A 13,534-nucleotide genomic window follows, 5' to 3' on the forward strand; every position below is an offset into this window, starting at 1 on the left:
TGTTGGTCTAGAGGCATATGTAGGTGAGGCATGTGTCATGTTGGTGAGCCAGATGGGTTTTTTTCCAACAATCAGTGGTAGTTGAGATAATTACAGAGACTGGCTTTCAATTCCTTTTGTAAATGCCCTGGTAAAACTAAAGACTAACTTGTAGTTTGTTTTCTGTTTTCATTCAGTAGCTTGTGAGTTTGGTATTGCATCTGTCGGTGGTGGTCCTTCCTCTGTCCAGAAGAGTTCTCAAACATCAAGCACTGCACACATCTTATCCTTGCTTCTCAGACTTCGTCAGTGCTGCTGTCACCTCTCTCTGCTGAAGACGGTAAGAAGTAATTGCACAATACAAAAGTAGGTGCAAGTGAACAAATTCTCATCTTTTTCATATTATAGGTATGCACAATTTCTGACATTAGAATACAGAAATAAATTGTTGCATTTTGAAAATTTATGACTGGAGTGCAAGCAGAAAATCCCTAATAACGTTTAGGCTTTCCTTTGTGGTACATGGAGAGCTCGGCTGGAAGGTGTGAATATTATCAAATGCAGTAATTAAATCTTCCTTTGTGTAACACAGTTCTGAGTACTACAAACATGTCTTCATGTATGGTGAGTTGCAAAAAGCAGGCAACTGGGACTTGGGAAACCTGGACAGATTGACAGAAGGATCTGTTTCCATGTTGTATGACTCTATTAAAATAACTAAGAGCAGGGAATTAAAACGAATTATCTTTGGCCAGCACTCTAGTTTACCTTATACATGATGAAGAAATAAAAACGCAAATACAGATGCTGAAGTTAACTTGCTTCGACTAGCTTGTGTCTTCCACAGAAATAAATCTGCAGCTGCTGAATTTATTTTGGCTATGTTTCTATTTATTTTTAAATGGTTTTTGTCCTGACTTATAGGCTCTCAGTCAAAGTGAGATGGAATCTGAAGGCATCACCCTCTCGCTGGAAGAGCAACTCAATGCTTTATCATTATCAGAGGTCACAGCCTTTGACAACAAGCCAGCTGTTAGCCTGAATGGTACCAGCTTCAAAGCAAACCTGTTTGAGAAGACCAGAAAGAGTACTAAGGTATATCAGAGATAGCTGAACACAAAGTTATAAAATTCATCTCAATGGACGTGCAGTTTTTAGGAACATTTTTGCTGTGAACACGAGCAAAAGCAAAGCTATAAATTTTTGATTCTATGAAGTCCACATTGATGCCCTGGGGTTGAAGTGTTCCAAGGCGGAAGATGAGGCGTTCAACCCCAGGGCATCAATGTGGACTTCACCAGTTTCCTCGTTTTCCCCTTCCCCCACCTCGCCCCAGCTCCAAACTTCCAGCTCGGCACTGTTCCTATGACTTGTCCTACCTGTCTATCTTCCTTTCCACCTATCCACTCCACCCTCCTCCCTGACCTCCATCCCCACCCCCATTCACCTATTGTACTCCATGCTACTTTCTCCCCATCCCCACTCTTCTCTTATTTATCTCTCCACCTTGCAGGCACTCTGCCTCTATTCCTGATGAAGGGCTTTTGCCTAAAACATCGATTTTTTTTATTTTTTTTCCCCTGTTCCTCGGATGCTCTTTGAACTGCTATGCTTTTCCAGCACCACTGTAATCTAGAATCTGGTTTCCAGCATGTGCAGCCCTTGTTTTTACCTAGAGGATGATGGCAGTCTACTTGCCCATAGAGTTGTAGAGATGTACAGCACGGAAACAGACTCTTCGGTCCAACGCGTCTATACTAACCAGATATTCCAATCTAATCTAGCCCCATTTGCCAGCACTAGGCCCATATCCTTCTAATCCTTTCCTATTCATATATCCATCCAGATTCCTCTCCACCACTTCCTCTAGCAGCTCATTCCATACTCGCACCAACCTCTGTGAAAAAGTTGCCCCTTAGATCCCTTTTATACCTTTATGCCCTCAAGTTCTGGACACCCCCACCCCAGGGAAAAGACTTTGTCTATTTATCCTATCCATGCCCCTCATGATTTTACAAACCTCCTATAAGGTCACCCCTCAGCCTTTGCTCCAGGGAAAACAGCCCCAGCCTAGTCAGGCTCTCCCTATAGTTCAAATCCTCCAACCCTGGCAACATCCTTGTAAATCTTTCCTGAACTCTTTCAAGTTTCACAACATGCTTCTGATAGTAAGGAGAAAGTGAGGACTGGAGATCAGAGCTGAAAATGTGTTGCTGGAAAAGCGTAGCAGGTCAAGCAGCATCCAAGGAACAGGAGATTCGACGTTTCGGGCATAAGCCCTTCTTCAGGAATGAGGAAAGTGTGTCCAGCAGGCTAAGATAAAAGGTAGGGAGGAGAGACTTGGGGGAGGGGCGTTGGAGATGCGATAGGTGGAAGGAGGTCAAGGTGAGGGTGATAGGCCGAAGTGGGGTGGGGGCGGAGAGGTCAGGAAGAAGATTGCAGGTTAGGAAGGCAGTGCTGAGTTCGAGGGATTTGACTGAGACAAGGTGGGGGGAGGGGAAATGAGGAAACTGGAGAAATCTGAGTTCATCCCTTGTGGTTGGAGGGTTCCCAGGCGGAAGATGAGGCGCTCTTCCTCCAACCGTCGTGTTGTTATGGTCTGGCGATGGAGGAGTCCAAGGACCTGCATGTCCTTGGATGTGGCTTCCTCTATATTGGGGAGACAGGCTGCCTATTTGCGGAACGTTTCAGAGAACACCTCTGGGACACCCGGACCAACCAACCCAACCACCCCGTGGCTCAACACTTCAACTTCCCCTCCCACTTCACCAAGGACATGCAGGTCCTTGGACTCCTCCATCGCCAGACCATAACAACACGACAGTTGGAGGAAGAGCGCCTCATCTTCCGCCTAGGAACCCTCCAACCACCAGGGATGAACTCAGATTTCTCCAATTTCCTCATTTTCCCCCCCCCCCCACCTTGTCTCAGTCAAATCCCTCGAACTCAGCACCGCCTTCCTAACCTGCAATCTTCTTCCTGACCTCTCCGCTCTCACCTTGACCTCCTTCCACCTATCGCATCTCCAACGTCCCTCCCCCAAGTCCCTCCTCCCTACCTTTTATCTTAGCCTGCTGGACACACTTTCATCATTCCTGAAGAAGGGCTTATGCCCGAAACATTGAATCTCCTGTTCCTTGGATGCTGCCTGACCTCCGCTTTTCCAGCAACACATTTTCTGCTCTGATAGTAAGGAGACCAGAATTGCACGCATCTAGTTCAGTATCTTTCAGAATGAAATGCCTGACTGGATAATTCATTTTTGATCATGCCGGTATGGGATGATTAATTGGGTATTATTGGAATCTGTCTTCTGTTTGAATAGTTTGAGTCCTTGAATCCATGCGACATTGGGTAGGCTCCTGAGAAGACTCATGGACTGTTTATAACGGAAACATCATTACATTTCCCATGTATCATAAATCACTCTAAATTGATTACTAAATGATGGCAAAAATAATGAAAGTTTAAATACTATTGCAACATATTATAGAAGTATAATTGTACAACATGTAAATATGTATTGCCTTTATAGAAACCAGGCATTCTGTCACGTTGAAACAAAAATGGACCTAGAACCAAAAGAGATTTAGATAACGTGAAATAAATTTTGGTGAAAAGCAGGGTTATATGTAAGGGCCTGTAAGTGGATAAACAGAAACCCTTAGAGCATGGCATGAGGCAGGTGAACGAATCCCTTTTCCTTCAGCCTATAAGAGATTGGAGTCAGGAATGCTGAAGAATGTTGCACAGAGAGGAGTACAAGGTCTTGGTGGGGTTTAAACCCAGAGTTCGGAAGTAAGTGTTGAATGATGAGGGGATCATGTAGAGGCTTTTGTGTGATCCAGAATTTCACAGAAGACTGGGTACAAGCATTGGAGTTTAGAAAGAGCTGAAGTTCTGAAAGCTGCTCAGGAAAGTGGCAGATAATTGAGTGTATAAGTGGCAGGAGCCTGAAATGAGGGATTAGACGAAAAAAAGTGAGCTGGGTTTGGGATGGAATGGATACTGTTAGAGATTAAATCAGTGATCTTTATGGTGGAGGAAAGACAGGTTATCAACTCAGTTAGAGGTTAAAACTCTTTCTGCAGAAGCTATTCTTTGGCTCAGCCTGACACTGCCTGGCAAAGGAAGAAAGTCCATATAAAAGTTATGGAGTTAGTGACAGGTACCAGTGTGTTGTCACAGGAAATTTTGGTTTATCTAAGAGTGAAAGCTGAGCATGTGGAGACATGAGGATGTGATGGATGAGGTAGAGCAAACATGTGGAAGATGATTGTCAACAGTTGATCTCGAGAAACATGTGCATGAGGAAAGAAAAGGGTGTTGAAGATATCTTGTGGACATCAGGAAGTAACTATGCAGAGAGGAAAGGCAGACTATTTGCAAGAATTGCTCTAGGTCATCACTAAGTAAGGAGGCTATTTACTTTGCAATAGATATAAACTGAAAGGTGAAATCTTAATGGATGTATGTTTAGTGGGCTGCAATCACCTTATAAACTAAGGAATCAGTAACTTAGTAACTTAAAGTTGCCAGCTATGGACCACAGATATATTGACTGAATACAAACACAGACGAGTTAAAATCAAGGGGAGGCTATTTGACCCCTCAAGCCTGCTCTGTGACTGAATAGTATCATGTCTGATGTGTATATCCAAAATTCCACATGCCCACCTATCCGTGATAACCTCTGATTCCCTGCCTCACAAGAATCTCTCTGAAAGTACTCACTAACTTCACCTTCACCATCCTGGGAGGTGGAGTATTCATGAAAAAACTTTCCCCATCCAAAAGAGTACATGCGATAGTTTTGGCAAATACGGTTCAGGAGAATCCAAAGTGATTTTATAAATATATTAAGAACAAAAGGGTAACTAGAGAGAGAATAGGACCCCTCAAAGATCAGCAAGACAGCCTATGTATGGAACCAAAGGAGATTGAGGCAAAACTAAACAAGTGTTTTGTATCAGTGTTCACTGTAAAGAAGAACATGGAAGATATAACATGTAGGGAAATAGATGGTGACATCTTGAAAAATTTAGAGGTGGCAGTGCTGGATGTCTTAAAACTTATAAAAGTGGATAAACTTCCAGGACCTGATCAGGTGTATCCTAGAACTCTGTGGCAAGCCAGGGAAGTGATTGCTGGGCCCCTTGCTGAAATATTTATGTTATCAATCGTCAGGTGAGGTGCTGGAAGACTGGAGGTGGGCTAATGTGGTGCCACTATTTAAGAAAGGTGGTAAGGAAAATCCAGGAAACCATAGACCAGTGAGCCTGAAGTCAGTGGCGGGCAAGTTGTTAAAGGGAACCCTGAGGGACAGGATGTACATGTATTTGGAAAAGCAAGGACTGATTAGGGATATTCAACATGGCTTTGTGTGTGGGAAATCATGTTTCATTAACTTGATTGAGTTTTTTTAAAGAAGTAACGAAGAGGATTGATGAGGGCGGAGCTGTGAACATGATCGATATGGATTTCAGTAAGGCATTCGAAAAGGTTTCTCAGAATAGACTGGTTAGCAAGGTTAGATATGGAATACAGGGAGAACTAGCCATTTTGATATGGAACTGGCTCAAAGGTAGAAGACAGGATGGTGGTGGAGGGTTGCTTTTCAGATTAGAGGCCTATGACCAGTGGAGTGCCACAAGGATCAGTGCTGGGTCCATGAATACTTGTTATTTATATAAATGATTTGGATGTGAATGTTAGGAGATTTGCAGATGACACCAAAATTGAGCGGTGCAGTGGACAGCAAAGAAGGTTACCCCCAAGTATAACGAGATCTTGATCAGATGGGCCAATGGGCTGAGGAGTGACAGATGGAGTTTAATTTAGATAAATGTGAGGTGCTGCATTTTGGAAAGGCAAATCAGGGCAGGACTTTATACACTTAATGGCAAGGCCCTGGGGAGTGTTGCTGAACAAAGAGTGCAGGTTCATAGTTCCTTGAAAGTGGAGTCGTAGGTAGATAGAATCATGAGGAAGACGTTTGGTATGTTTTCCTTTATTGGTCAGAGTATTGAGTACAGGAGTTGGGAGGTCATGTTGTGACTGTACGGACCTTGTTAAGCCAGTTTTGGAATATTGTGTGCAATTCACCCTCCTATAGGAAGGATGTTGTGAAACTTGAAAAGATTCAAAAAAGATTTGCAAGGATGTTGCCACGGTTGAAATGTTTGAGCTATAGGGAAAGGCTGAATAGGCTAGAGCTGTTTTCCCTGGAGCATTGAAGACTGTGGGATGACCTCATTTAAGAGGTTTATAAAAACATGAGGGACACGATAGAATCAATAGACAAGGTATTTTCTGTGGGGTGGGGGGAGTCTAGAATTAGAGGGCACAGGTTCATGGTGAGAGGGGAAAAATTTTAAAGGGACCTAAGGGGTAACTTTTTAATGCAGAGGATGATGCCTGTACAGAATTGGCTGCCAGAGGAAGTGGTGGAGGCTGGTACAATTACAGCATTTTAACAGCACCTGCATGGGTATATGAATAGGAAGGGTTTAGACTAGATTAATTTAGGATAACTAGTTGGCATGATCAAGTTGGACTGTGGGGTCTGTTTCCATGATGTGCATCTCTATGACTCTATCTCACCCTAATTTTTAAATAATAACTTCCCATCCCATTCTCTCCACCTCCACCTTTTATCAAGACCATTCAGGTTCTTTTAAATTATAATCAAGTCAAGCCTTTTTTTTTCTGAGCTCTCATGAACATAAGCCCAGTTTGGACATCCAGGTACCAATCTGGTAAATCTCATCTGAATCCCATTCAACGTTTCTTCATCCTTCCTTTTTGCGTAAGGAAACCAAAACTGTAAACAGTATTCTAAATGTCTTCTCACCAGTATACCTGAAGTTAAACATACTACTTTTATGTTCAATTCTTCTTTCAATATTCTCACATTGGCTTTCCTGATAAATGCAGTATCTGCATAATAACTTATTGTGTCTCAACATGAATGAATGTTTAACAACTGTTTTCTCCTTGGATTTTGCTGGCAGATTTCTGCACTCCTGGAGGAATTAAAAGCAATAAGAAGCAGCCAAGATCCACAAAAATGGTATGACTCTAAAAGGGATCAAACTTTCAACAAATTATTTATATACGGGAAGATATTTTCTGTGTGGTGAATATAGGCTGTGCATGTTTTGGATTTTTCTCTGCAGCACTATATATGGTTATAACAATGTTATTGAACACCCAGTATCTGAAAGTGAACACCAAATTGTATTAGTGCCCAGCAGACTTTCAGTGCTATAAAATGCAGGATCACCTCATTTGAATAACTACTGGTAGTTCATGTGTAATATCACTGTCACTGCTGAACATCAAAGTATAATTTTAAAAATCAAAATATTAAAATCAAAGTATAATTCTAAAAAGCCATGCCTGGCTAAAGATTGTAAGTGCAAGCTAAGAAGAAGGGTAAGGCTAAGGTAAATGGGAAAGTAAGACCATAGGAAATAGGAACAGAAGTAGGCCATTTCAGATCCTCAAACCTCCTCCCTTGGTCAATCCTTGGTTTGCACCACTCTCCCCACCAAACCACCGCCCCCCCCACTTTCAAAACTTGCAATATTAAAAGATGTAAAACCTACCAGCACACCAATCCCTGACCTCATCCAGGACTCAAAACATTCCTTCCAGGTGAGACAGAAGTTTACCTGCGCCACCTCCTACCAGGTTTACCTTATCTAGTAGTCCCGATGTGGTCTTTTCTACATCGGGGAGACCAAAAGTAAACTAAGGGCACTTTTCTCTGATCATCTCAGTCGGGCCCACAGGGGCTGACCTGCATTCCCAGTCAACGCCCATTTTAATTCCCCTTCTCACTCCCTTTCTGAAATGACCAACCTCTGCCTCCTCCATTGCCACAGTGAATCAGACTGCAAATTGGAGGAACAGCACCTCATCTTCAACCTGGGCACCACACAGCCCAAAGAACTCAACATTTCAGTTCTCTAATTTCTAATAACTCCCCTTCCCATCCCAGGTTCCCTTTCCAGTCCGTCCCCCTCTTTTCCATTCCTCTGACCGACCCTACCTTCCAGTTACCAACCAGATTCACTCCTCACATTGACCAACCAGGTTGTACCCTCTATCTGTGTTCATCTCTCCCTACCTCACCACTCTGCCTCTCCCCCAGCCCTCCCATTTTATCTGCAGCTCTCCTTGCACTCACCCCCAATTCTGTAGAAGGGTTGCACCTGAAATGTTGATTTCTCCACCGCCTGATGATGCCTGATAGGAAGCCTCAAGGGTATTGACATCTTCACGGAGCCTGTCACAGTGCTGCTAAAGATGTACTAGACTTTAGTTGAGAGATACTGATTTTTGGTGGTGACAGCAGAAAGGGAATAGAAGAATGGCAAAGGAGTTGATCCTCCATGACCAAAGGAAATATTTATCTTAGTAGAAGGAATGAACCAACTCTGGCCTCTAGCGAAAATTCAGAATAGTGTGCTGAGAAATCCGGCTGTCTGATGAGCACAAGCTTAATAACACTCCAGCTGCTCGCTTCTCCTGGTTGGTTGTCAATACACTGTTTAGCCACCACCACCTTCAGTTTGTTCACGTTTGCAATATACCGTGATACCAGCAGTGGGTTCAATTCCTGCACTGGCTTAGGTTACCATGAAGGACTTGCCTTCTCAACCTGTCCCTTCAGCTGAGATGCAGTGACCCTCAAGTTAAACGACCATCAGTCGTGTCTCTCTAATGAAAGAGCTGCCCTATGTTCTGGTCTGGTAAGACTATGAGAAAGTGAAGGCTGCAGATGCTGAAGATCAGAGTCGCGAGTGTGGTGTTGGAAAAGCACAGCAGGTCAGGTAGCATCTGAGGAACAGGAGAATCAACATTTCGGGCATAAGCCCTTCATCCTCGGATGCTCCCTGGCCTGCTGTGCTTTTCCAGCACAACATTCTACTCTGGTAAGATTATGGTGACGTTATCTTTTACATCAATCTGCCTCTTTAAACCTATGCGTACAATGCATAGTTTGAACATGTTTCCTGAGGATCTAATACAGCCATGATGATTGGGGATGAATAATAGGAAGGAAATCACCTTGTGAACAAATGAGGGTGAAGATGTTGAGGGTCAGTAATTTATAAGGAGCCAAGCCAGGGTGGCATGGTGGTACAGTGGTTAGCACTGCTGCCTCACAGCGCCAGGCACCTGGGTTCAATTCCCACCTCAGGCGACTGACTGTGTGGAGTTTGCACGTTCTCCCCGTGTCTGCGTGGGTTTCCTCCGGGTGCTCCGGTTTCCTCCCACAGTCACAAAGATGTGCGGGTCAGGTGAATTGGCCATGCTAAATTGCCCGTAGTGTTAGGTTAGGGGTATGGGTGGGTTGCGCTTCGGTGGGTCAGTGTGGACTTGTTGGGCCGAAGGGCCTGTTTCCACACTGTAAGTAATCTTAAAAAAAAGCCAAGTAAAATGCATTGGTCTTGTGGGTATCAGATTTACAGATTTTCTCTTTTACTGCCTGAAATGACTGGCTGCCACTTTTAAGTATTAACTTCATAGTCACAAACGATTGGCAGCATTTGTGACGTGCATCTTTCAGGACCCAACACAAGATGGAGGGGTGGGAATTTTGCTGGCTGTCATTCTCAACTGACACTGGGACCCGGGCTCCACCTAGTGTCAGGCTCTGGTTAGTGCAGATAGTTCTGCACTGCTACCAGCACCAGAATCAAAATGTAGCGCTAGAAAAGCACAGTAGGTCAGGGAGCACCCGAGGAGCAGGAGAGTCATTGTTTCAGGTATATAAGCCCTTCATCAGGAAAATGGAGGGGAAAGGGGTTGGGGGGATATTAGGTGGGAGGGTAATGGAGGATGCAAAGGGGAGTTATGATAGGTTGCTGTGGCGGAGGATGGACCGGTCAGGAGGGCGGTGCCAAGTTGGAGGGTTGAATATGGTTGAATTTTACGTATAATTTGAGAGGGAGAAAAATGAGTCCAAGACTACTATTTTGAATTGAACAAGGCCAGTTATGAAGGCATGAAAGCAGAACCAGTGATTGTGAACTGGCAGCTTAAGATAAGGGATAAGTCAATAGAGATGTAGTGGCAAAGATTTAAGAAAGCAAAGATTGAATATATTCCAACAAATGAGCAAGATAAACCAACTGCCCGTAAGAGTATCTTAAGTTAAAGCTTCCATCAGGTGAGTCTAACCATCGGGCATTTATTTACAAAGATTATTTTATCTGGAGATGTTAACCAGTTTAAGTTAATATGTTAAGAAATGCCATTGATTTAGCAGCAGCTTGCTGCTGTCACATCCATGTATTTTACCACGTTCTGACCTTCAAATTGTAAGTTATGAAGATGTATTAGATATTGCAGTTACTTATGTAACGCAAAGATAATTGTTTGGCTGTAAAATGCTTCAATACGTCCTGAACATATAAAGGGTTCCATATAATTATTATTTCCTCAATCATATTAACTCACAAACATTTTCTCCTATCAATATGATTATGTTGAAGTCAGTATCTGAATTAGACCCCTATGTATGTAAGTTATAACCTTGTGCGCTCTTTTTTTTTTCAATTTTCCTATTTCAATTGTTTGTTAAATACATAAGAGATACTGAAGCTTCAATAGTCGTTTTGTCCTATGTAACTATATTATTTGTCCATCTCTGTCAGTGTAATAATTTCTCAATGGACCAGCATGTTGAAAGTGGTAGCAGGTCACTTGGATCAAATCAGGCTGAGCTACATCACACTTGATGGCAGTGTGACTCCTAAACTTCGTATGGATTTAGTGGATGAATTTAACACTAACCCTAAAGGACCTCAGGTACCATCTAGTTATTGTTTTGAATTTTCTTCTCAACACTTATCCAGAATACTAATAGGGTGATAACTTAGTTGTTGAATTCCCTCTGGTACTGAACACATTTGAGAACTAGACTGGGTTTAATTTTGATACATGTACCTTCCTTATCTTTATCCCCGGCAAATAATTTGCAATATAACAATCTAACTTCACGTCAAGAATGATTGCTTCCATGAAGTACAAGAATGCTGATTGTTACCATAGGACTTACCCAAAGTGAAATGAAAGGAAGGTTGGATAGTAGAAAATATTTACCTTTTGGATAGTGCTTTATGCATTAGAAAGTTTAATAATGGGTTCGAATAATTATCGAAAATATAGTCAGTTGCTTGGTAGCACAGTGAGCATTAGAAAAGAACTAGACTAGAGCAGGTATACAAACACAGCAGACAAAGTGAGACTTCAGTGGTCAGGCAGCTGCCACCAGGAGCCTGCATCCGGTATGGAAATTCAAGGTGTGAAAACATAGCAGCACGGTGGCACAGTGGTTAGCACTGCTGCCTCAGTGCCTGAGATCCGGGTTCAATTCCCGACTCAGGCAACTGTGTGGAGTTTGCAGTTCTCCACGTGTCTGTGTGGGTTTCCTCCGGGTGCTCCGGTTTCCTCCCACAGTCCAAAGATGTGCAGGTCAGGTGAATTGGCCATGTTAAATTGCCCGTAGTGTTAGGTAAGGGGTAAATGTAGGGGTATGGGTGGGTTGCGCTTCGGCGGGTCGGTGTGGACTTGTTGGGCCGAAGGGCCTGTTTCCACACTGTAAGTAATCTAATCTAATAGCAATGGTTAGATCATTGCCAGCTTAGTATTTCTTATTTCATCTAAACGAGGAATATTCAATTGGGACATGTGGAGCATCAATTAACCTCCTGAGGTGGTGGCACCGTGGCAATGTCAATGGACTAGTATTTCAATGATTGCTATTCTGGGGACGTGGCTTCAAATCTCATCATGGCAGATGGTGAGATTTGAATTCATTAAAAATCTGAAATTACAGGATAGTCTAATCATGACATGTAACCATTGTTGTAAAATCCCATCTGGCTCACCAATGCCCTTTACGGAAGAAAATCTGTCATCCTTACTTGGCCTGGACTATGTGTGACTCCAAACGCACAGTAATGTGGCTGACTCTTACCCCTGTTTGAAATGCCGTAGCAAGCCAGTCAATGGATAATTAGGGATGGGCAATAAATGCTGGCCCAACCAGCAATCCCCATGTCCCACTAAAAAATAAAAACCAGTTTATTTGTAATGAATAACAGTACAGACATGATTAGAGGCGTTCATTAAAATTTAACTGGTAAAATATTAAAGCATATAAATATGGCTGGGAAGTAATATGTTGCTGTTTCAGAATGTGGGTGTTCATGCATTATACGCCCAATATGAGAAGTTTATTGGTTTTATTTCAACTTTTCACATCCCTAAACCCCACCCCACCAATTAGCTGTTCACTCGTATACTGGCATTCCTAGCCTCTGGGACAGTGACTATTCTGATCAGATAATTGTTCATTATGTACGTATCAATTCAGAAAAGGGCCAAATGCTGCACTTTCAAACCTGAAAACTTTGTCTACCTCAAATTATCCATGAAAGACAAAGTTTCTCAAAAAATATAAAAAGGTGAAGCAAGCTGTTTAAGGCTGTTTCTATGCAGTGATTGCACAGTTTCCATTAACAGAATATCACTCGGTTCAAAAAGGTGTTCCACCTACTACATAATGACACAGTCTATGAATTTCAGGTAGTACCAGGTATGTACATTGTACATCCCAGCATTCGACATTAAATCATTTACTTCTTCACTTGTTCATAATAGGCAGTGTTCACACTGTACTCTGCAAGATCACACTTGCTAAACCTAAAACAAAGCACACATTGTTAGTTTCTGCAAATTGGTAGAGCTTGTTGAACAAACCTAAATAGACTGATAGCTGCTAACCTTAAACACTAGTTTATGACCATCATTCCTGTTATGATCTCAGCTGACAGTATTTGACAAATCAGATTTCATAATAATACCTGGTTTTATAGAGGATTTTTTTTGTTTGCAGTTTTGTTACTATGGTGGTCACTAACTGAACATTATTTGCATAATGTTGACAATCTACTTTCAATAAAATAATTTTTATTTCATCAAAGAAAGAAAGACCGTTTAGAAACATCTTATCATGAGCAGCTTAAAAAAGTTTTATTTCCCAGAAATTTCTTTAACAGACAATCAACTCCAGTGGAGTATCATTCGTACCTTCACTTTCAAATTTCTCACTTAACTTATGAGGTTGTAACTGTTTCCTTTTGGTGTGATTCTCTTCTTTACTATTTTCCCTGAGACACAAACAGGCTACCTCACTGGTCTTTCTGACTTTGACTGTTTGAAGCTGCTAAATCAACTTCAGACTTAGTTTTAGCTCTATGGCCTGAAGCGTTCCAAAACTAAACCGCTGTTCAGGGATATTACTATTCTTCTCAACAGAAACCTGAATATGTCTGTCTTTCCCATTTGTCTTACTGCACATCAGACATTCAACTTTATAAACATTTATCAAATAACTCCCCGTGTAGCTTAAGTTTCATGCTTTATGCAAATGAGTTCAAAAATGATGCTGTGACCCTTTTGCAAAACAAAAGTGTCGCCATCATTGTACTAAAATCAAAACCCCACCCACCTCTATTTTTATCCTTTGGGAATT

General features: G+C 42.2%; 1 protein-coding gene across 2 annotated transcripts in view; it reads left to right on the forward strand.

The window, feature by feature from the left end:
* The window catches only part of ttf2 (transcription termination factor, RNA polymerase II), a 56,075-nt gene that overhangs the window by 31,993 nt on the left and 10,548 nt on the right, over positions 1-13,534 (forward strand). The window contains exons 17-20 of one of the 2 annotated variants that reach the window (XM_060833594.1): positions 177-319; positions 904-1,074; positions 6,993-7,051; positions 10,650-10,803. In XM_060833594.1, coding sequence (XP_060689577.1) covers positions 177-319; positions 904-1,074; positions 6,993-7,051; positions 10,650-10,803 — 527 coding nt within the window. The remainder of the gene's footprint in view (positions 1-176; positions 320-903; positions 1,075-6,992; positions 7,052-10,649; positions 10,804-13,534) is intronic. The other variant, XM_060833595.1, reaches the window with a different exon arrangement.

The sequence above is a fragment of the Hemiscyllium ocellatum genome, chromosome 12, assembly GCF_020745735.1.
Source record: "Hemiscyllium ocellatum isolate sHemOce1 chromosome 12, sHemOce1.pat.X.cur, whole genome shotgun sequence".
NCBI lineage: Eukaryota > Metazoa > Chordata > Chondrichthyes > Orectolobiformes > Hemiscylliidae > Hemiscyllium > Hemiscyllium ocellatum.